We start from the raw sequence: 24,920 nt of genomic DNA, 5'->3' as shown, positions 1-24,920 counted from the left end.
CGACTCTTTGTTTCACAGTCTAAAGCAATAATGACCATCCTGCCATCTGGTCAACTTAAGTGCCCAAGGTTGAAAATTGTTTGTACGGGAGAAGTAAATCACAACTGAAGGGCAGCAATTGTTTCTTCTTCAAGATTGTTGCTGATGTCTTTCCTCCTTGACACTGTGTTAATATCGACCTGAATATTCCACACAAAATGCCTTTGATAGAGGTGCTCATAAATATTAATGATCAGTTTATCAAGTGCATTTAATCAGCAGCACTCTTAATTCCTATGGATGCTGTTTTCTAGCATTTTGGTTTAGTTTTCTGAAATAAATATTGACAGCGTAATATTTCATGTGCCATTGTTCATCTGAGGTTTTATTTACATTACTGCATAACCAGGTAATGACTGGATTTTTTTATGCAGTCCTGATGTGTAAAAAACTTAAGTGGCAGGAAGTGAAGGCTACTTTCTTTCTCAAATGATTGTATTACTTGATAATAATAGCAAATATAATCTGCTTTGGAATTTAAGAACATGGTGAAAAGAGAAGACAGAAAGTAGTGCATATCAGGGCTAAAGTTAGAAAGCTCCTACTGTAGTGTATCAAAGAACTGATAAAGGCACAACTATGGAAACAGAGAAAAAAAAGTTATGCGAGTGGGAAAATCACAATTAATTTAGAAGCAGAGTGTTTAGAGGTAACAAAACAATTTAGTTAAAAGAAGTAGTTTTTTATGTAATTTTAATTAGGAAATAGAAAAGTATATCTGGACTACACAGATCTACAGAGACTCCTTGAGGACACAAGGACATTTCTGTCTTTTGCAATATTTATGCATTCCTTCGTAATATTTTTGTGTTACCACACAATACTTTTTGCGTTCCCTTGCAATACTTTTGTCTCGCAAAAAAGGGATGATCTGACAGACACGACTACGATGAGACGACGAGAGTCCGCACAGCCTGTTAAAGACGTTTTGCTCAGTTTCTGTAGGGGTTTCTGGTCTGCATCTGTCCTCAGCATCAAGTCAACATAACAAGCACATATACCTGACATTATGTCCATGTTTACAGAGAAAGTGTGTTGTTGTAACATTGTGCTTTAATAGATTAATTACAAGTGCTGATGAAGAGGTTTGCTGTGATCAGAAACAGTGTTAAGCATGTTGCTGTTTTACTGTTTTGGCTGCTTATGTTTAGACTGTAAAGCACAACTGATATGATTTATTGGTGATTTATTAAATGAACTTCCATTTCCATTGATTTACATTTCCTAATTTATAACTCTTTATTATTAAGAATTAAGACATTGTTAATTGTGCAAAAAATACATATCAACTGATGGTTGAGGCATGTCATTTATCAGCTGTTATTCATGGGCGTGGCCAACCTGATGGACCTGACGGATCTGCCAGGTGAGGTAAACCGTAATACTAAAGTCATTGGAGCAGAGACAAAAACACAAAAGATGGATTAAGGAGGCAATAGAAATCAAAAAGCAGGCCAAGAACAGGGAGGAGGAAGCTTTTATGCTCTCACACAGACAGATAGACACAGTTAAATATATATAGTCATGAAATATTGATAGTCATGAATATGAATAGAAAAGGGAGTTTATTTAATAAATCACCAACAAATCATATCAATTGCAATTTATAGGTCTAAACACAAGCAGCCAAAGCAGTGAAGCAGCAACATGCTTGATGCTGTTTCTGCACTTGTAATTAAAGCACTATGTTACAACAACAAAATTCCTTTGTTAACGTGGACATAATCTCAGGTGTATGTGCATGTTGACTTGATGCTGAGAGGTCTCGTACGTGTATTACGTGTCTTCACAGGATCACAGGTAGACAAATAAAAAAATTTAATGAGGTCAGAGCACTGGAAGAATATAAAATTTACAATAAATTTCAAAAACCTAAATGGTTCTGTCTTGAGTTGCTGCAGGAATGGGAGCAATGATCTTAGGTGGAGCACAGTGATGATAATGGTGTAACAGCCCCTAAGCCGGAGTGATGAGAAAAACAAACAGTGCGACGAGCTGACGGCGCGTCGGTAAATCTGTTTTTAATACCTCACAGTCATATTGTTTCTCCTTCAACAACAACACTTCAGAAACAATTCAACAGCTGCTTCTCAATGGAAAGGCTATTAGAGAAAGTTATTACCAAAGTACCCAGAGGATTTTTTTCATGATCAGACACACAAGGGCAGATATACACTTACTGAAAGCTCAGCTCAAACACACTAACACACAGGAAGCAATTACCATGAAATAAACATCAAAATGTGATATGATGCCTGGTGATGGTTTGTCATTCACAAACACTCAAAAGCAGACAGCAGTCATGACTTCATTCACCCCTTCTGAGTCATTAGCAGGGCAGACGGGCCGATACAATGCAAGACCTATAATGACTGAATACAATGACTGTAATCTAATCCTGTTTAGCCACACAACAACAATGAGAGCATAGTAAAGGCTATTTGCTTGACCTCTGACTAAGTATGAGGTGTGTCTATTTAATAATGCTGCAGTTCAATGCTACTGAAGAAAACTGACATTTCTCCCTCTGTCTACTGTGCTTCCAGTGATCAAAGCAGTGCAGTGAGTCTTCTGTTCCAGAAAGTCATTTTTCACCTCTCCTTTGCAAGATCCACTCAAGCTGAGCACCACTGGGTGTAGCCTTGATTTCAGACTAAAGAAAATGCACAGTGCAAGATCAGGTGAACTGAGAGAGCAATAAAAACAGCTTTACTGTGAGCGCCAAATGTACTGGCATGCTGTCCTGAAAAAAAGATAAATCCCATTCTCCCACTGAAGCAGCAGCTTTATTCTGACTATTTGCTAACTTTCTTGAAAACTGTGTAGACAGGAAAAGAACAGAAATGCCCTTTTTTTCTTATATCAGTTTAACTATTTAGTAGCTATAACTCGTGTTATTCTCATCTCAACCTTTGCTTCAAATGTACAGTGAAGATTCAACCACTAATAACCCACAAAAGGAAAAGAAAATCAGTGATGAATTATTAAATAGAAAGAAAACCAGAAGTGTTATCATGGATTTGGTGGTTCTAATGGATTTCGCCTGCCTTTGGCCTGTCTTGTGGCATTTTGTGTCCATCTGTCTGTACTTTCACATACAGCACACATGGTTTCATTTATTGTGTTTGTGAATTTGTAAATATTAAATAATAAAATAAATGTCCCTGTTTGGATTGATTTCTACCAGGAGAAATCAATTTTAGGGCCTGAAGAGTCTGACTGATGAGTGAAATAATACAGTACAGACCGAAATATGAGAGTAATCAGCTTAACACATTAATGATACAGAGCTTGAAACTAAAATGCACATATTACCTTTGCTTTAACACTACTGGTGATATAGATCCTTCCCTGGACTTTGCTCATTCTCTTTGACCACAAACACCTTTTTTTATATTTCTTGCTGTTTCTTTGTCTGTCTCTCATTCACAAATCCTTGCTTGTCTATCAAAATGAGCCACCCTGCATTTAGCTTAGCATATTTTCAACAGTCAAATCTAATTCCACAGCATGATGCCTATACGCTTGTACAAGAGAGAGCTTTGAAAAACTCCATATTTCTTCTGACGGCCCAGCACACAGAGTCACCATGAAATCCTGTAGGTGGCTCCATAAGTGGAAAATGGGTGAGGTGATGTGCTTTATGCAACTAAACTATGTACTTTGAAGTTACCTTGAGAGTAGGAGATTTGTTTTCATTTTGATTCATATTCTATTTTTCCAGCTGCAATTTGAAGGAAAAATCATCCAATTTAAAGCAGGGATGAGGCTTGTGACCTGTTTTTAAGGGTAGAAAACAGGCTCTTGCTGTCATGGTGTCCCTGGAGAGCAGTGAACTTCTAAGGAAATTTTCAAAAAAGAAATTTGAGATGACTGGGCAAAGAGAAATCAAACGTAACAAACTACAAAGAGAAATGGGTTTCCTTGCAGCTCTCTGCCAGAGTAATAGACAAAAAACACACCGTGTTGTGATATCAAATAAGCCCCATGGGGCTGTGCAAACGAAGACGGAAGGAGACAGCCGGAGTGAGATCTTGGTTTGTTTTCATAACACACACTTTCTTTTCCTGGCAAGAGTGTGTCCATCTGTATATGTGTCCATGATGTGTGTCTAAGTGTGCTTTTAAAGTGTCACTGTTTAGACTAAAATGACAAGAGGAACCTCTCTCTTCTCTTACAGCATTCCCCTGAGAATGACACAGAGCAGCATCTTTAAAAGAAAAAAAAAGTACAGATATACTGGAAAGATGCAGCAGCCTCACGATGTGTGTGTTGCCATAACCAGTAACTGCTTAGCCTGGAACAAAACAACGCAACCAAGATAAAAGCCACCAAAAACATAGATTTTGGAAACTACCACAATACATTACATTTCTAACTTCAGATGTCATGCAAAAGACCACAGAAAAGAAAATGAAAGTGTGTCCACAGGTCAACGGAAAGTAAACTCCAACACAAACTAGAGAAACAAAACTAACAGATAGGATGTTAAACTTGGTTGCTGAGGCTCTACAATGTAAACAAGTAGCTTAAGCAGAGGCCAGCCACTAACTCACATTTTCTTGCTTCCAGGTCTACAAATGTCTATTATTTCTATTTTAATGTTTGATAAAAAAAAAAAAAAAAAAAATAGAATAAAAAAAAATACTGCGATTGCCTTTGACAACTGAACTAAGCAGAAAGCTCACATGCACGAGCAGCATCGTGATTGGGAAAGTTTATATTAAACACTGTAACTTGTACATTGAATCATGAATGTTGCAGAACATATGGGTTTCTGTCCCGCTGGTGCACTCACATCAATTCTCACCCTGTCTGCTGCTAAAGAAAGTGTGTGAGAGGTGCAGTCTCTGAGTTCACAGTGTTGCAAAACTCAGAAAAAAAAACCCTCCCACAACCTCTTACTTGTGAAGACATGTCATAATCAGTGAGTTTCCTATTCATGTATCAACAGTCACTTACTCAAGATTTTTGGTTATTTGTATTGAAGAAAGGAAATTTAGATTTTTCATCATCATTGAATTTAAAGACAAACTAAATGTGGTAAAACTATCAGCACCGGGAATCTCTTTTTAACAGTGGATTATGTTGGTGTTGTGTCATTAGTTACTTACGATCCAAGCCGTTGATATACTTCATGGATATCTCACAATGTCCCCACACAGCGCTTACGATGGGATACAACTTCTTTCCTTTCAGGCCTCTAAATGCCACTCCTAGATACTGTCCATCCACCATAAAGCTTAATGTTCCTTCGTCCATGTCCAGAATGACTAGCAAAGAGTCTGGTAGGGTGAAAGTCTCCTCTGGCTCCAGGAAACTTGGGTATGTGGGCAGAGAGCTGTGGGTGCGGTTCTTACTATCATGATAGAGCCTGTTACGCCCCAGATCCCAGCCCCAGGACTCACAGTCTGAACCCACTAGTGCTGTGTACCCAACAGAATGTAAAGGAGCATCAGTGGTTGCCACGCCAACCACAGCATGGGTGCCTCGCTGCCGGGCAGGCCAGTGGATCTTCCACACATGAAGACCCCGTGTGTATCCGACCCGTCCTCTGATGCAGTCTGTGCTCTGGGCAACTGGGTGGCGGTGAAATGTCAACTTATCATCCTCTTTGATAAAGATGTTCAGCGAGCGGTCATCGGGGTTCCATGCATGACGGAGCTGTGTTTCTAGTCCAGCACAAGGCATGTCTAGTAGTAGATCTAGCCTGGGAGGTTTGGAAAAATCTGGACCCCTTAGCTCTAGATGCTGCCGGCGATGAGCCGTGGGTCGGTATGACGGGGAGCCACCATTTTCCCCGCGACCATCCACCGATTTAATACTCCCAGAAATTTTCTGGCCCATGGTTTCTGGACGGGTTGACCAAAAGAAGGGGGAGAAAGGGGGAAAGGTGGTGTAGTAGGCGGGTGGTGCTGTGCGGGGAGCTTGACGTTACCTCATCAATGCGGTAAAGCTGAGGTGAGAGTTCCTAACTGTAAAGTGATGGAGGGAGATGAAGGAGGAGAAAATGATGAATGGAAGGTGAATGTGACCTGGTTTCATGCCACAAATGTCTTCATTAAGAGTTGCTGCCACTCCTGTTGAGAGAGAGAGACAAGAGAAGAAAAGATGAAAAAAATGTTTTTATTCACTCAAGTAAAAAGCAATTAATAGTTTTCAGTAAACCATTCTTAACTATAAAAAACTAGAACATATAAAAGGACATGAGCCAAAGAGAGAGCAAAATACTAAATGGAAAAGAAACTTGCTGATGACAAATATTGGCAAAACCCTTAATTTCACAGCTTTGGTGTCGACTTTATTGGAATAAACAATCAGCATGATGAGCAACAACTTACCCATAGACAAAAATACACATGCATTTTCTCTGACTCTTCCTACTTTCCTCATCTCATGAGCAAATATCAACATTTGCTACTATACCTCCAAACATCCCCCAGTTGCGCAGAGCTGCACACATTTGAACCTGGCAAACTCATTTAGCTAATGTAATTTTAATTAGTTTTGCCTGAGTGTGCAAAAACATCAACACAATGAAAACAAAAACACTGTAATAATTTATCCCCAATCCTTTGTGTAACGGTTGAAAAAGTCATCTGGACTTGTGCTAATTCATGAAAAGACAGTCTGGTACGTTGCATTCTATCATTTTCTCAAAATTTTTGCACCCAATGAAAGTGAATGATAGAAATGAATAACCACAGATGATATTGTGGTTTTGTTTTTAGAATGTAGTTCTCCCATCTATGACTCATTTTCAGCAGAATATCTTGGTTGCCAGTTTGGGTGTTACAGTTTTAATCTAGTTGTCATTTTCTGTTTAATTCACAAAATCTATTTTAGCATCAGTGCTCTAAAATTTACTTAGTTTAGTCATTTACTAGCAACACCACACAGTATGAGTCATTCATTTTCTACACCTAGGGTCACTTGGAAACTGAATCATCTTCCAGTTATCAACGGGGCAGAGGTGGGCTGCGCCTTGGACATGCACCAGTCCATCACAGGACCAACAAAGAGACAAACAAAGCAAACAACAATTTATGTTTACATCAACGGTCAAATTTACAATATCTGTTAAGCTAACATCATACCTGGAATGTGGGGGAAGATGTGGTCCTGGATCTATTATATATCTATTCTTTCAGCCAACAAACTGAATTTTAACACTTAATTATAGCAAATAAGGTCAGCTACAAAGATGATCTCAAACCCACACACACATCTGTGTGGTTAAACTGGCACAGCGATCTCTTCCAGGAATGACAGCAGGTGTTTCCAGTTTATAGGAAGAGTCAGTCACACTCAGAGCAAAGTGGATGACACGTCTCTTTGTGCCTGGTGCTTGTGTTTGGCTCACAAGCCACAAAGCAGCACTTGCATCTATTTTAAATGTTTGTGTTCATGACGAACTGACGCTTCTTCTGGTAAGAGAGTCTGACACCTCAACAAGAGTGACGCATGTCTTATTATGTGTCAATACTGTGGTGGCATCAGGCACATCCAAAACATAAAACTATGAAATATATATGCTGAAGTTCAGGTCTCTGATGTTGATTAATACAACATGATTATCCAAAGTTTGCTTATATATGCAAGTTAGATATGCTGTCCCACCAGTTCGCTTAAAAAAAAAAAGATTTTCACAAAGTATGAAGGTTTTATTTCTCTTCCATGTGTAAAACACAAATGTTCCAACTTATTTAAACAGCCACTATTTCACTAACTGAGCATATGATGTGTGCAATTTCTATGTCATTTATTTACTAATCCATAGACATGTTTGTCATGTTCTCTTTTTCGGTCAAAAAAATGGATTCACCTCAGCGTAAATTGAGTTAAAACTGAAATAATCAGTTCAGTTAAGGTGAGTTAGAGAGTAAGGATGGCTAAAAATACCAGACACCAAACATTTTTTTTCATAAAAGAATTAAATGGTACGAAATTATTCCTCAGAAAGAAACCAGCGTACAAATATAAGTGTCTCATACTGACCACTTTCATTTTTGCCATCCTGTCTCTTTCTCCTTTTTCTCACTGAATAAGGTCATTGCAGCTGGCAGTCATCGTGACTAATGTGTGCCACTACTCAGATCAACACTTGGCAAGAGAGAATTCAGCTTTTGGACACACACATACAATAGACAGCTGCCTCGGTGTGTGTCAGCGCGGCTGGCAGGTGGGCTAAGGGTGGACACAGCATGGAAGATTCATCATCACTGTCCAACTTCTGCCAAAGAAAACAGTTTAAAACTGTACAGACTTTCACTGTTTGTCTGTGTCTCTTAGCTGGCCCTGTCTGCCACAGCAAGTGGCTGAAAATCTGGCATTTTGCCTGTCATCAAGGAAGCACTTGACCTCTGACCTTATGGTGTCATGTTAGAGTTGCATAGTAACCTCGCATGAGACTGGTGGTGGGCCGGCGCAGCGTCTGCTGCTGCGAATAGCGGCAAGATGCTTCTGCCATCTGTTGTTTACTTTGCTTCCCTCCCTCCATCTTGCTCTCTTTCAACTACCTCCTTTGGATTGCACTCGTTTCCCCTCCCTTCATCCACACCTTCAACTGGGTTAGAAAGGTATGGAGAGAAAAACAGCTCACATGATGCCCCAAATATGTAGAATACAAAATGTAGGTAACGGTATGATTTAGGACTACAAGAACTTCTTTAAAAATGTTAAATAATCACAGTGGGTTTTAATAGAAAGGCTCAGGTCACTGTCCAACCAAGAGTCTTTGATTCATGAAAGAAAGAAAAGGAATTCCCTTTACAAAAAACATTAATTGAACTAACATTTGTCAGGAATATGGCACTGAGACAGGAAGGTTGTGTAGAAAAAGATTTTTAAATCCTGAACAAAAGGAAGCCGACACATTTACTAAAAGCCTTGTCAAAAAGTGGTTGTGTGCACCTGGTGTGTAGGCTGGCTTCATCTGGCTTCTGCTGTACCAGTACTAACAAGCCTCAGTCACCACAAAGCTGGTGAGGGAGGTGTATGAGCTCAGTGTGTAACACTGTATGACAGGAGGACACTGTGCGTGCCTGTCTGTCTCACCGACAGTGTTTTATTGAAAATTGGCCAGAAAGTTCTGACTGGGCAGACAGGCTTTGAAGTCACACAGACACACAAACACAGCAGCGGACACGTATACAGACATGCATCACATGGATGGGAAACTGCTGAGGAACCACTCACTCATACTAGACCACCCTCTGATACAGAAATGTCTTGGGCCTTCCCACAGAAATCATGCCAGACTCTCTGCAGGATGCAGAGCACTCCATTTAAATATGAACTTATGACCATGAGGAGGATTTTTCCCCCCCGCATTTTTTCTGAAAAATATATATAACTACTATTCACTGTCTATGAGCAACTACTTGTCAATCAAGGACAACCAGTGATCTTTTAAAACCACAAAGGATGAGGCGTAATAGTGATTCAGCCTACCTGTTTGTCACTTCATTCAAAAATGTCGTCTCAGAGTGCACACGTGTACATGTGTGTGCCTAAATCAGCTTATCAGAAGTCATATCACTGCCACCTGCACCAGTAGCAGAAGCGCTCGTCTTGTAATACTATTTCAGTACAACCAACTTTAAGACACATGTTACATAATGTTTGGCATTTTAAGGAAAATGCATTTTTGATTTTTGACAAAAATGAGATGAATCAATCAATACTACTTATTTAATTTCTTTCAGTGCAACTGTCCTTGTATTTACCTTAAAGAAAGGGTTTGTCATCTTTTCTGATGAGGATACGTAAGGACATGCTGCAAAGCCAAAAATCTTGTGACTTACTCAGGAGGCTGTTCTGACACCAGGAAGTGCCATGAGCAGTAAGTTCATGTGTTTGTTTTAGTTAACACAGAAAATCCAGAAATTTCCAGACATACAGCTTTCCTTTTGCTTAAACTAATGTAGGTCTGTGTATTATTGTTCAACAAGATACTAAAGTTACAGGATTTTAAGTTTTCACACAAACTAATACAATATCTTGGAAAGGTGCATCATTTCAAGGATTTAATTAACATTTCCCTCTTAATTCGAATTACTTTAGCACTTCTTGCTCCCTTCTGTCACTCCTGCAGAACAGCCCCATTTGCTCTAACTGGCCAAAACTGGTGGAGCGCAAGGCAGCTGCTCATTCTTTGTTTGAGGACAGCCAAACTAGACATTGGGGAGGCTTTATGCAAATTTATTACATGACGTCATTAAGCCATGACATGAAAACCCTGAAAATGAGGCATTTCAGGCCGTTCAATAACGGTGTCTTTGATTAGAGAATAACTCATATGAAGTGGACCTTCTTTAGATGTTTTTTAGGCTCAAAAAGCATAAAACACACAAAAGAACAAACTAAACAAAAATAAACATAAATTCTAGTTATAAATAATAACTTAAAGTAATTTTTCAACACCTAAATAGGCTCAAATTGTTCTAGGTCTGAATTCAGATAAGACAAGAAATTGGTTTTGTGATAATTTGGAAATTGCTCACATAAGAAATTCAACAAGCAGAGCAACAGAACTCTACCAGTTTCATGACAGTCATAACAGAAGTAGCTTTGCTCAACACTGTGCTTTCATTTGGCTTTTCACCTCAAATACTCTTATTCATGGGCTTAAACCAGGTCTGTTTCACTCTACAACACTATTTTACACTTATTTCAAACAAGTCCAGGCCCATCTGGATCTCAAGTTGTTGTACGAAATGGCAGGAACTTTGCCTCATTCCTATGACGCCTGAAAAATGAATCACTTAATGGTCATTTCTTCCACTTTTTACTCCAGGGAGGACATCTGGGCACCACTGTAAACTAAAACAAAAGAGCTCACACGCAACCCCAAGCACAATGACAAACACAAACACACATATTTATATTTTAGAGTGTCCTTTCACAGCAACAGCTGTACCCGCTGGATTAAACAAACTGCCATCAGCTCCACATTGCTGGCATTCATTCCTACTGAGGGAATCTCTGGGTAGCTGAAGAAGCCAAAGCAAGACATAAACTCTACCATTTGGCTCCGAACATGATGTCAAACTACAGACAGAACTTCCGACTGGGGCTTTAAACATATCTTTCAGCTGATGAAAAGAAGTGGTGTGCTCTTAAAACCACCTCTGGAGTTTTAGCTAGTTATATGAGGAGATATCACCACTCTTTCATCACCATCTCTCTTTGAAGATTTGAATTTTTCTTCTTACAGTCTCCTCACAGATGTTTTTCCAACTTTTCCTCTTTTCAAACACTTCAACTCAAATTTGACTTTCTTTACCATTCCCTTATACTTTTTTCTGCCTCTGACATCCTGCCTTACATATCAATAAATGCATGGAGACCAGGGCTGGGCGATATGGCCTAAAAATAAAATCTCTGATTTTTCATAACCAAATCCGATTTCCGATTTTAATAATTTTTTTTTTCTTTTCTTTTACAATACATAAATAAACTTATTAAAAACATTTATTTATTTAAATAAATGAATGCCAGGAAAAATTAAGCATATAATGTCATAACTTTTCCATCATATAAATGACTTTATATTTTACATAGAAATATGCAACACAACTGCATCCGTGATCTCTTTCCATCTGGATCCTTGTCATACAGGATACACTGCAGAAACAGATAGAATAGAATAGAATAGAATAGAAAATACTTTATTAATCCCTTTGGAGAGTCCTCAGGGAAATTTGGGTACCAGCAGCAATACAACACCAACAGTAAAGCAGGATAAGCACTAAGATATAATATATACAGGTATAAAGTAAAATAGAGGCAATAAGGTGCAAGTAAAGTATAAAATAGAATGCAATAAAAAAAGATAAGTTAAATAAAACAATATAAACAAGCATTGCACACAGTAGAGGTGGTACAGATTCCCAGTTCACTTATTGCACGTATAAGTTATTACAACTGTTTGTATGGGTTATTGCACAAATGATATTTAAAATATTTAAATATTTAAAATAATAATTCCCCTGATGAAGGTTGTCTCGTAGTGAGAGTTTCTGGGCTAAAGTTGACTTCTGCATCTCATAGAGAACAGCATTACTCACTGTAGTTATACGCACAGCTAAATCCCAGGCATGAGTGAAGGGGGACTTCACTGAAAATCTGTCAAACACCGTTCTGGTGTGGAGGGAGGGCTAAGTCTGCTGCTAACCAACTATGAAAAAAAATCCTGATTTTCATAAAAATAAATCGCCAGAAATGGAAAATTCGATTTATCGATTTTATCGATTAATCGCCCAGCCCTAATGGAGATTACAGAGTTGACACTATAAACTGGTACAACTTATCTTAGTTTGGCCACCGAGCAACCCAGCATTTACCATGTGGCAATCAGTGGAAGCTCAGTATTCAGGAAGAGCACAGTCTACAAAATACAGGACACACACAAATTCACATACAGCTGCAAATCAGTACACATCTTTACTGACAAACCCACCTAAACAGAGATTATATTACGCATGTACGATGGAAGCTGCTGCTTTTGGTGTAATTTCCCTGATGCATAACTTTTTATGTGTTTCCAAAAAATAATTCCTGCCCTTCTCTCTTCCTTCATTGTCTGAACTCTTTACAAAGTAACTCCAGCAATCAAAGTCTCCCTAATGAATCATGTGTCCTCTCCCACATCTTCCATTTCTTTAAGTATTAGTCTACACTTCTCTTGAAATTATAAAAAAAAAATCCACAGAAACTACCTCACTCTTTCTCTGAAATACTGAACTGAATCACTGGTGATCAAGGAACTGAAAAATAAGCCGCTTTGAATTTAAGTACATACTCACAAGACAGAAATACATGAGAAATATGCCCATGCAGACACACAAATACACATCTACACTGTCTACTCATAAGTTCTCATACTTCTGCAAAGTGAAACCTTAAAATCCATGGTGCCCTAAGGGAGGACTATTAGTGCTACAGTGATTGAGTACTCCTTTAAGGGGAACTAGGCAAAACCTGTTCATCTTGATCACACTTATGGATATGCACGTATGCACACACACACACACGGCCTTGGGTATACCATCCATAAAGCTCTCAGGGGTAGCGGTGGCAGATTCACAACCCCGGCAGTAATGAAACTGAATCAAAGTCTGCCTCGACGTGACGAACTGCTGCTGCCTCACTTGTTTAACACCCAAACTACTTGCGCAGCTGTGATGAAACATCTCACACCTACACAAGTCAAGCACAACTGCACTTTTTTGTTTTTACCTCTTGCAGGATCAAAAGACGTCGAAAACTGCATTTGGCTTACAGATTTTGTGGTTTTAATAGATGGTTTTATAACCTATGGAGCAGGAAATGTATAAATACGCAAATGGGAAACCATGACTCATTGGTCTCTGGCCTGCATTGGCAATAAGTTAAGTTTTTAATCCTTGGCATTAATAATAATTAATTAATTAATATCTTACTATTAATTAATCGCTTACATTTTGGTTATTTTTATTTATTTATTTATTTTATTTTTGTGTTTAAATAAAATTACGACTATGCTGGTAGCTAAGCCAGGCTGTAATTCAGCTAAAATAAAGAGGTGAGGAGAATGCCCAAAAACGTTTTGTTTTAGTCCTTCTGTAGACGATCAAATGTCGTTGTGGTGAACAAGTCACAATTTAAACACTATCAATTAAAAAGTTTGGAATAACTTTCCAGTTAGATTTAACGGAGTACAAAGTTTTTACTGGTACTGCACATGTTGTATGAAGTGCGCTCTGACTCCCTGTAGTGTCACTGATCTGTTAAAGGTTGTTTTATACCTTTGCTGATGAACAGACATGCAGTCCTTCAAAACCTAATAACACAGCTCACAGAGATTTTGCAACACACTTCATGAAAACTGATGGCTGACAGATGGCTTGAGATAGAAGGGGGTGAAGATGAATTGGCAAAAATGATACATAGCAAAGAAGCACAGGTGAAAAACTCAACAACTGCAGGAGAAACTAATGGAGAAAAAAGTAGATATTTCTCTACTTTGCCTGTTGCATGATTTTCTTCACTAGATCACCATTATAAGACAATATTAGACAACAAAATTTAGGTTTATTTATGATTAAAAAAAAGATGGTAAAGGTAAACTTTTATATCAATCCACCCAATAACTGTTTAGATATTTCTATCAGAACAATAGTGCTCAATAAATTCAGGCTTTTCTCAAATTGGCCTTATTTCATTGGAATTCATTGAAAACTAAAGACTGACACAAGCAATTTAGTCAGGTAATGATAGTCAGGTTACCAAGAAAACTGCGACACACAGATGTACTTGTTTTACGATTGAGGTGCTTCCTCTTTCCACATGGTTTAATTAACCAGATTTTTTCTGTGAAAGTGGATCATGGGGTGCTCTGCCAGGACAATCGACAGGGAAAAGTAAATCCACACAACAAACAGCGTGATACTGAAAAACCTCCCTACTGTTCTCAAATTGCTACCAGCAAGAGACGGAAAATGAAGAGACCAAAGGAAACAACTCAAAAGAAATACCTTAAAGGGAAGACTAACTTTTAAATAAAAAAAAAAGCTGTAAGAGACTACAATGGGTGGATGCTGTATGGATCTAAGTGAAACAATAGAGACAATGTAAAGAGAAAAAGTGAAAGAAACATAAGTCAGCAGCTGACAAAACAAAAAAGATAAAGTCAAAACGGAGAGCTGCTATCTCTCTATCCCAGGACAAACCTCACAACTACACCCTCCCACCCCAAACCATAGACTAAACACAATACTGTGAGAAAAGCTGCTCCAGACAGCACAGAGCACACAGTCAGATTGGAGGTGTCTGTAACATATACAAAAACACTGGGGTTAAAAATAGAAAGCAGGATCTATCCTATTATTGTACATGAAGAGAGGAAATCCAGTGGTAGCTTATCCTAGATTTCTCAGTGCAGTCTCTCACAAACAAAAGCTGACACACTCACACACACACACACCGGGGTATCCCTGCTGGCCAGCTGAGGCCTCAAAACGATTTCGGAAATGAAAAGGGGGCAGAAGATGAGTAAGAAGATGGAAAGACACGGGGAGGACAGAGAGTTTATCAACAGAAGGTTTACAGTAGCAGCAATTAAGGGGCTGATCTTTTCTAAAGTAAACATGAAAACCAGATCATACACACTGTCACTCAGACATTTCATCTCACTAAAAACTGTCACAAAGAACAGTGCATAAACTACAGCTTCATGACTACCCTAGTTCTCCCACCACCACCACACACTCTCCTTAAATAGTAACAATCTCTTTCAGCACAGACACAGAACACCTTGTAGACAACAGAACGGATCAAGCTGCTTACGGTGAATCTCTAATTACTCTTCTCTCATCTCCTTGTATGTAGCTGCTCAGTCTGAGTCCACATATCCAAACAATACACACATGAACTCCAACCGGTCAGCAGGGAGAAACCGCAAGAACACACAGAAAGGAAGACACCAGCCGGCAGACTGACTGAAACAGAAAGAGAGACTCTCAGAGATCTTCCCACCTCTTCCCCCTCCTCTTCCTCCTCCTCCCTCCCTTGTTACCTCCCTCTTTTCACTCCCTGGAGCTTATCTGTCCTGAGGCTATCACTTCTTCCTCACCCCCGGTACTTACTTGAGGTCTAACTCCAGTGAGTGTTTCCAAGGCAGCGCAGTCACGACATTCTCCACTGACACCTAGCAACTCTGAACACGTTTTCAGTCCCACTCCAGTTTCAATTCCACTTCGGTCTTTCCGAGAATGAGTCTCAGAGCAGTGGAGAGAGACATGGAGGCCTGAAAGCCGATCCCCTCTGATCTCATCAAGCAAAGTTACCAACAGCAACCAGACCAGCCGGCAGCTGAGAGAAACGCCCGGTTCACCTCCCTCCCTTCCTCCCCTCTCTGACTCCCCCCTTCTTACAAAGAGCTCACACAGAGCCAACCACCCAAACTAACCCACCCCTCCCCCCTCTGCTATAGGCACACATGTGCACATACACACACACACACACAAACATCCCTACACGTGCCACACACGCTGCACACGCAGAGCATGTGCACAGTTTAGGTATCAAGGTGACAAAGGCTAGCCACATCACAAGTTTACATGGATCAGACTCTATATTAACAGGTGACAGATGAGCCACTAACAACACAATGTTATAATCAAACATTCTTCCACCAAGTACGACTTATGACAAACCCATCTCACAACACTCAGATCCCAGAGGATCTGCTATCACAGGCCTGATGACCCTCCAGAGGTCCCCTGCTCATGTCTAAAAGGGTCAGACCTGTTTTAGCAAGGGGTCCCACACATGATTAGAAAGCTAGTTTTAATGTTATGATGTATTGGAGTATATAAAGTTAACATAAAAATAAATATATACTAAGACCACATGAGAATAAAATTCTATTCAAATTCATAAATAACATACAATTACAATAAAGTGTGCAAATTCAAACACTTCAAAACACTACATTCAGTGCTGCTTGGGTGATGACCCACTCTTTTGTTCTGCTCTATTGCTTTCAGAGCTCACTGACCTTTACTGTTGTCTGCACATTACTGCATAACTTGGCTCGGAGGTGATGTATAGTTCAATTATTGTTTTTGTTTTTTGTTGTTGTTTTTCCTCCTTCTTACATTAGTAATTCAATTAGTACAGGTCATGAGGACATTTAGAAAATGCACATGCACACTCCAGAAATGATCACAGACACATGCACTCTTCACAAACTGTCCTAGCATCTTTTACTTGACCACTAGAAACAGTGGATGTCCCATGTTGATGTCCAATATGGCTTTTAAAAGCAAAACACTTATGTGAGCTCATACAATTTTAACACAAGACATATTAGTTGCATGAAACACTACAGACACTGATGTCATGCAGGACTGAGACCCAGCTAGCTTTCTTAATGTGACAAAATTCCTTTTTCTCAGGATTGTTGTGACCACAAGGGAATCATATTCCTCACAAATCCGCACATCCTACTGTACCATTATCAAATTATTATGTCACATCTGCTCAGCTTTTAACATGCAGTAGGAGAGTTGTGGGATGGTAATTCATGGATTGCTTGTTCTCAGACATATGCAATTAACATGGAGGATAGATTTAGTAGCTGGTGCAAAGGAGGCAATGCTGCCTATCTGTCACACACTTACAGAAAAAAAAGGTCAACATTTGTGAAATGCAGTTCACTTCTTTCACAGAGCTTCATGAAAATGATGGTCTTATATCTGTTGATTAAATTTTAAGTTGCATGCAGGGTAATGTAGATTAGGTACACTGCTTAAGTTGGCTCTGCAAGAAATAATGGGTGCAAAAATAATCATTTGTAGTTTTATAGGGTTTGTACCTTTGACTATTTCTTTAACAGAGCCAATTTTTTTATACTTTAAAGCTTTTAACAGTCTGCCACTGAGTTTCTAAACTAAACATTTACATTTTGGGTTTTGTTTGGATTAAAACAAATGTAACATTAATTGTTTAGCTTTAGAGATTATGGTTGGTAAACTTTATCTTTTGACAAACGATGAAGCCTACCTGCCATAACCCCTAAAGATTCTAAAACAGTCATGATAATTGTTTGTTGACTTCCAGGAGACAGATGCAGTAGTAGATTTGTAAAGCACCACATATAACTCTGAGCCAGAATGTGTGTTTCAGTCTGTGCAATTTTAAATAATTTAAAACAGGCATGGAAAAACATCTGAATATATATGATATGTGATTAATGAACTTTTTAGCAAAAATGTTTGGACAAAAACTCAATGACACACAAAACATCCGTATGGCAAAATCAGTTAAGTGTCCTCAATCTGATTGAAAGGTGGAAAAGCGGATTTTTGATCACATGGAGCAAATATATGGGTTAAAGACGTTACCACCGCTCTGCTAATACATGTAAACATACCTCAGCCTGCTAAGTTACTTGCAATTATTCAAGGCAATATAGGTCAGTGGTTTAGAATTTAAGCAGCCGCTGCATGCTCAAGGATACATACAGGTAAGAAGGAAGAGTTTGAAGTGTAAAATAATTCAAGAGGAACATTTTTTTCCCCTTCTTTTTTTTTCTTTTAAACAAAAGCTGTGCTGCTGAGAGAAAATCTTAAAACAGTTTATACAGTTTTGTGCACTTAAAAAAATAGAATCCTGGTTGCTTAATTGCTGCAATCCTGTCACTATTTTGTAATCCTGCCTGCAGCTGAAATTTAACATTTCCCCTGCAAAAACCAATTAAATGTTCTTCCCTCTGGGTCTTATGAGAACACAGTCTGATTTGTAATAAAACAAATCCTGGTTATGATGCACTTATAACAAAAGAAATAAATAAATAATAATCTTTAAATACAGTGTGCCAGAGGACAAGGTGAATTTTCAAATATATGAATGTTTCTTTCCATTTACTTCATTATTTTACTTCCACTAATTTAGTTTAATTTGCATATAAAATCCAAACCCACAACCTTAGTCCTGTAATTCTGCTGGATTACAGGCTTTTATGGGTTTTAATTTTAGAAGGCTTTGCCTCAATCCAGTGATCACCAAAATTGATTGTGTTGTCCAGCTTTAAAACAGCAACTTACTGTATGCAAAACCTCTCTAAGAATCCTTTCTGATTACCTTATTACTTCTGTTTATATAGGAGTGTCCAAACTTATGGAAAATTGCGTTTGATATGCATCAAAAAAACAAAGAAAACAAGTTTTTATTTATAGTTTTTTCCCTTAATTTTATCCACTTTTTTTGCATCTTAGTTACCATATCCATTTGTGTTCATGTACAAATTGTTATTACAAATTTCAGAATATTTTGCCATCAATCAGCTGAAGAGGGGCTTTAGTCTTATTTCTAGCATCCTGAATAAGAAACAAAAGACAGAATTTGACATTAAAGCTTCAAAGTAAGGACTGCAGTACATCCCCCATCTTCTCTGCTGGCCCCTGCTGTAAATTACCCCCTGATTTTCTGCCTCAAGGCACATCCACACTTAAGGGACCTCATGTGGTCGGGGGAAACATGTGTGTGACTATATGTGTGTTAATCTGCAGGACAATAGGGGTCCTGTCCTCATCCCACACATAGGGCATTAGGGCTAGGGGCCTCACAGCTGAGCATCCTACTGACAATAGAAACTGGACGTGTGGGTGCATGTGCATTTGTGGGTGTGTGCACGACCTTCCAACACACGCGTCAAACACAAAGCTACCCAACTGTCCACATCGCCCAAGGGAGAGGGATTGAGAGAGAGCGAGAGAGATGGTGGGATAGATGGATGGAGCAGAAATGAGGGGAAAGAAAATGGCTGAAACAGGGTGAAGAGTAAGGCCAGTCAGGGAGGGAGAGTTAAAAAAAATTGTAAATGGTAGAATTACTGTGTACAGATGGCTGAGAGAAAGAGTGACAGGAACAAAGCCAGTTTGGACAGGGTAATAAAAGTGGAATAATGAAAGACACGCCGGCTTATTTTGTCAAATCCGTTGCTGTTTTTATGTATGCATTCAGATTTACACAATCAGGACTAAGTGAAGCATAAAGGCCCGGCTGTGCAATGTAATGTTAATTTCTGTTTCCAGTTTTTATGTTAATCTAAGGTCACATGAGTGGTATCAACCCCTCACATCCAACCATTTAAGTAAACAAGTCCCTTTAGTGCTGTCAACTGGAAACAGAAAAGTCTTCAGTAGGATATTAACCTGACACAAGGATGTTGTATTATAAAAACACAACTAGCCTTTGTAATAAAGCAAACCACTTGGAAATATTGGTCATAAATTCAGACAGTTATTAATTTTTCATGTGTACACAGACTCCTGTCTTCATAAACATACAAAAGAGACCTACACGGCCCATACTAATGCATTGGCAAACTTAAAAGTCAACTACTAGGTATGGAAATGCTTTAAATATTGTGTTTTATGTTACAGTCATAGATGTTCATTGCCTCATACATTGCTCCGCTACATTCACAGAATGCTAATATGCAAGGAGTCTTGGGGATTAGTGTTTGACCAACAAAACCTGAAAATGTATTATCTTGATCTTATAATTAGAGCTAGAGCTTTCAATGCATAAAACAATATTCAACATGACTTAGTAGAGCTGGGTTTAAAAAAAATAACTGATTTAAAACTATTAAAATTTAACTGATTTAATACTGATTCAAAACAACTTTGAGATCTATTTTATTTATTTATTTATTTTTGCATTTTCTTTTGTGACAACAGTAACCAGACTCTCACTTGATTTACCAATGCTTTGTGAGAGCTTAGCACAGGGCTTCTGTCCTGCAGGTGTAAATGTTTTGCTGCTTCAACACACCTGACTCAAATGAAATGGATCCAACACCCTATGAAGTTCTGCACAGTGACTCATTGATTTGAGTCAGGTGTGTTGGAGCAGGGAATCAATGAAAACCAGCAGGATTGTGGCCCTCGAGGACTGGAGCTGTACACCCCTTTCTTAGCATGTATACACAACTGAAGGGTTACCTGTGTCACTTCTGTCCAAAATCAGCTTCGCTTGTCAAGATGATGCCAAATTCAGATTTTTAAAATAGCACTTATATCGACTTTGTTTCTCAACACCCAATGATAAAAATTTAAATGTAAGGCTGGAAAACTATCAGAAACTTCATAAATAAGGTTTTTAGCAGTTTATCACCTCTTACATTAGCAGCTAACGCTAAGACCGTGGGCTTCGCCACGTTCAACAAACACTGAATGTTCTAAAAATACCAGGAAGTGACATCATTACCCATGTACTAACTTAAAAATAAATCTGATAATGGACTGGTAAATTGAGACAACAATCTTTTGAATACTGTATTTCAGAAGTACATGTAGACGTGTGAGATCAGTTTATTAGTTTTCTGATTACTCCCAGATAAAGGATTTTGATGGTGACATAAACAGGCTAATAAAAATAGTTACCCGAGAATGTCTTTAGTATTTAAAGTGTTGTTACATAAAATAAATAAATCCATATGGAATCAGATATAATCACAATAAAATTGAATTTGGCTGCTGTGAGTCAAATCAAATCGATTCAGGAAATTAGTGGTGATATCGAGTCCTATTACTTATTATGAGTTTAATAGCACACAAATATCAAGGTTTGGTGCATTACCTGAGCTATGCAATATACTTAAACTCTATTGTTTGCTCACCATCAACATTAGCCGTATCACTATTGCAAGACTGCTTGGACTGAAGAAAATGGTCGGCTAAAGACCTTTATGCCAGATGTTTTGACATGAAATAATAATGCAAGCAAAAGTATTGATGAGGGCTGCATTTCACTTAAAGTGTAACTACAACCCCTACTTTTTGCGTAACTCCACCCCCTCCCAAATTTGAAAAATACCAGAAACTACAAGGGTTGGGGTGGGAGGTGTGGGGTGATCAGGGAGTGGAGAGTGGGTGGGTCAGGACACACAGGGAGAAATGATTGAATCTTGCCAGTGAACTGAGTTGCTGTCTGTCAAAGTGAGATTCACAAAGTCTTTTCCCCTCCTGAATCTCCTCAGCTACAGTTATGAACAAGGTGGCCCTGAATTAAACCGTTAGGGATGTTGTGCTGGTCTGTCAACAGTTCCAGCAGACTCCGGAAAGCTGTGGAGACGCGCAGCAGGTTGTGGCAGCTGCAGGAAGTGCTGCTGTAAGTTGCCGCTGCTACGATTTGAGCTGATGTCTGTCACTAGATGAGGATCAGAAGGTAAAGAATCCATTTCAGGTTTACTTTTACACCCCTCAAAAGTACAAATCTGTCCTATTGCAGGAACATTTTATTAGAAACTGTGAAAGAATAGAAGTCTGAAACTAGCAAATCTACACCATATGAGTTCACGTCCCTTCATATGTGTTGGTGGGCGTGGTTTTCTATGGCTGCTAGGCGAGGACTATCTGCATGTGGAGGGAGGGGGCTGTAAGGTTTAAAAAAAAAATTTCTCATTACGTAGCTGCGGCTCTATAACCTGATTTTACCCTGTAGAGGGCGTTATGAGCCATTGTTTACTCACAAAATCCTGTTTTTAAAATAAATTAAAAAATAGAAATTTTATCAACATGTGGTTTTCATCATAATTACGTATTATTGTGTTGTTTACAGCTCAAAAAACACATTTTTGTGTGCACTACCCCTTTAAAGGAAATTCTATATTTATGCATCTTTTTGAATTAACCAGCACGTACAGATGTAGAAGTGGGATGCAGCCTTCATAAATACACTTTAACACCTTATACTGAAGTTCTTGTTTATATATCGAAAGCCAACATTCTTTTATCAAAATGTGATAAATGTGGAATAATGTGAAGAGGAAAAAGGAAAGAAACACTTTTACGGAAGTCAGTAATTCTCTTTGTCTCTTTGACACACTCCAGTTCTTCACAGAGATGCTGCTTGAACATTACAAGGAGGACAACTTGCTTTCTGATCATTTTCTGGGTCATATGTTCAGATGATTCAATTATAAATATTTGTTTGCATGTGTTCCCATCTGTGAAACAATAAACAATTAAGTGGAGTTGGTACATTTTGAAAGGATGACCACTGGTAAACCCTCAAGTGGCAAAATGTCCTTGTGTCTGTAGGGGTATCTATTAGTAAGACAAGTATGAGAACACCAACATTCTTCTGACGACTGAAACATGCTGGCGCTGTGCTCCTCTCCCTTCCACACATCAATACAGATACCAATTGTCTGAGTGCAGCAGGTAGGCATCAATTCAGCCTGGCTGCACGATCAATGATGGTAAATGGAGGCAGCAGGAGGGACAGCAGGCGATATGCTGCTTTCATTTCCCTTGCCTGTATCTCTCCTTCCCTCCTTTAGAGCACCCTTTCCTTGTCTTGTTTCACAATAGGAAAGCTCACTTAATAAGTCACAATCTGACTTTGTACAGTGCTCATGCAGTTTTCTGTCTTCTTTCAGGCTACTTAGTTACACCATCACTGCCAGGTAGCATGTCTGCGCTCCATGCTCTGTACAATGTGCAGCTCTCTCTTTCCAAGTTTCTGTTAGGATGTTATATTAATGTTTTCACTTCACACCTGTTCTACTTTTGTACCCATCTTAAACTAGCACTTTTTATGATTTTGAAGAATTGCTTATTATTTCAAAACCTAATAAACTGAGCAACAAAACTTCACCTAAAAAAATTCAAAAGCTCATTTTCTCTACTACATCAACAGCTATTCAGGTGAATTTAGCACTTTCTCTCTCACCAATGGCCTCTTTCCCACATTTTTTCCCCTAATTCTCTTCTCTGCCATCCAGTTCCTCCACCTAAAGCTCCATTTCCACCCTGTCTACGCTCCACATCATCTCTACCTTTGCTGAACTATCCATCATTCCAGCATCTCCATTGCCACTCCTGTTTTTATACCCCTATTCATCCCCTCTGTGGCCTCCCTCCTTCCTCCTCTCTAACAGCTGCTGGTCTGCGTCTGTCACTGCTGGCCCCTCATTGCCACGTGCCAAGTCCTCCCCTCTGCGTCCCACGGAGACCCTAAATCATTAACATAGGCACACACACATGCATACAAGCACAGATCGGGTTGTGATAGATGGCTGTCAATGTCCCACAAAGGGTGAGAAAAGCACACAAATTTAACCGTTGATTGCAGACTCTCATTACATGGCTGTATCCTCTGTCAATTAAATGTCTTGTAAAGACCAGATCCTTCCATTAAACAGGCCCAGACAACATGTGCAGTGCATCTAAACAAAAGACAGTTACTTTTAAGCGTTGATTACATTACAGCTACAGACACATCAGCTTTGGCAACGACAGCTGGGTCTTCAGATGGTATTATGCAAACATTTTAATTCAAAGCTGTGCTGTTTAACATACAGATTTTACACTGATCACCCAAAACAACAGAAATCTGTCAAATAAAGTGAATAAAATGTATTACCCTCTTACAATAAAATATTCTGCTAGGAAAACTTTCAGTTCTGAATCTCACACCCTCCTAAACATTGTTTGAGACCAAATACACCCCCATGACGACACCACTTCCTGATGCCAGTGGCCTCCCCAGCATGACAACGCGTACTGTGGTACCATAAAAATTGCCACAGGAAGCTCAATCATTAAACTGGACTATAAACACCCCAGAAGCCCCAACGTGGTATTAGTTTCCGTTGCTATGCTTATGATACTCAGCTATACTTATCCATTGAACCTGATTAAACCAACAATTGATCAGATTACAAGGCCTGGAAGACCTTAACGACAAGGATGACAGAAATTTTGCCTCACAAATTCACTCACAACAGAGATTGTTGCTGTTGGACCTCTCTGTCTAAGGAAGACATTGTCTAGCTATTCAATTATTCCAGAGGGCATTATCTTGGCTTTCCCTACTACAGCGAGGAACCTTGGAGTTATTATTCATCAGGATGTGCCCTTTGACTCGTATATAAAACAAATTCTTAGGACCGACTTCTTTAACTACATGGTATGGCCAACATTAGGAACATCCTGTATTAATGATGCAGAAAAATAAATCCAGTGTTTCCTCTCCCATTATATAGGGTCCCAAGTCTTTTTTTTTTTTTTAAATGACCGCCTTTAGGTCATTTATGGACAATTAATGCCGTAATGTAATGCTGTAACGAATAGGTTACCTTCTACAGCTAAAGAGTTCATTAATATATAATTCAGCAGGGCTGAATCCCGAAAAATCCTCTGAAAGTCTCCAGCTGATTTAAAATTCTGCACAAACTTCTGATGAGAATTCACAGGTGAGATTGTAATTCTACTTTTAGTTTCTGTAAACAAAAGAAATTGAAAATTAAAATAACCAAGTCTCTTACTAACCTCATAGTTCCATAATTTCTCACGGAGTAGTTCATTCTCAGCCCAACA

The 24,920-nt window shown here is 38.9% G+C and overlaps 1 protein-coding gene across 4 annotated transcripts in view; it reads right to left on the bottom strand.

Moving 5' to 3' along the window:
• The window catches only part of LOC121645271 (SPRY domain-containing SOCS box protein 4-like), an 82,604-nt gene that overhangs the window by 30,290 nt on the left and 27,394 nt on the right, over positions 1-24,920 (bottom strand). For 3 of the 4 annotated variants that reach the window (XM_041993687.1, XM_041993688.1, XM_041993685.1), the window contains exon 2: positions 5,154-6,119. In XM_041993687.1, coding sequence (XP_041849621.1) covers positions 5,154-5,886 — 733 coding nt within the window. In that variant the 5' untranslated portion in view covers positions 5,887-6,119. Of the gene's footprint in view, positions 1-5,153; positions 6,120-15,369; positions 15,522-24,920 lie in introns of all 4 variants that reach the window. The other variant, XM_041993686.1, reaches the window with a different exon arrangement.

The sequence above is a fragment of the Melanotaenia boesemani genome, chromosome 8 (assembly GCF_017639745.1).
Source record: "Melanotaenia boesemani isolate fMelBoe1 chromosome 8, fMelBoe1.pri, whole genome shotgun sequence".
Classification (NCBI taxonomy): domain Eukaryota; kingdom Metazoa; phylum Chordata; class Actinopteri; order Atheriniformes; family Melanotaeniidae; genus Melanotaenia; species Melanotaenia boesemani.
Note: the sequence above shows the minus strand (reverse complement) of the source record. Positions and strands in the feature narration are given on the sequence as shown.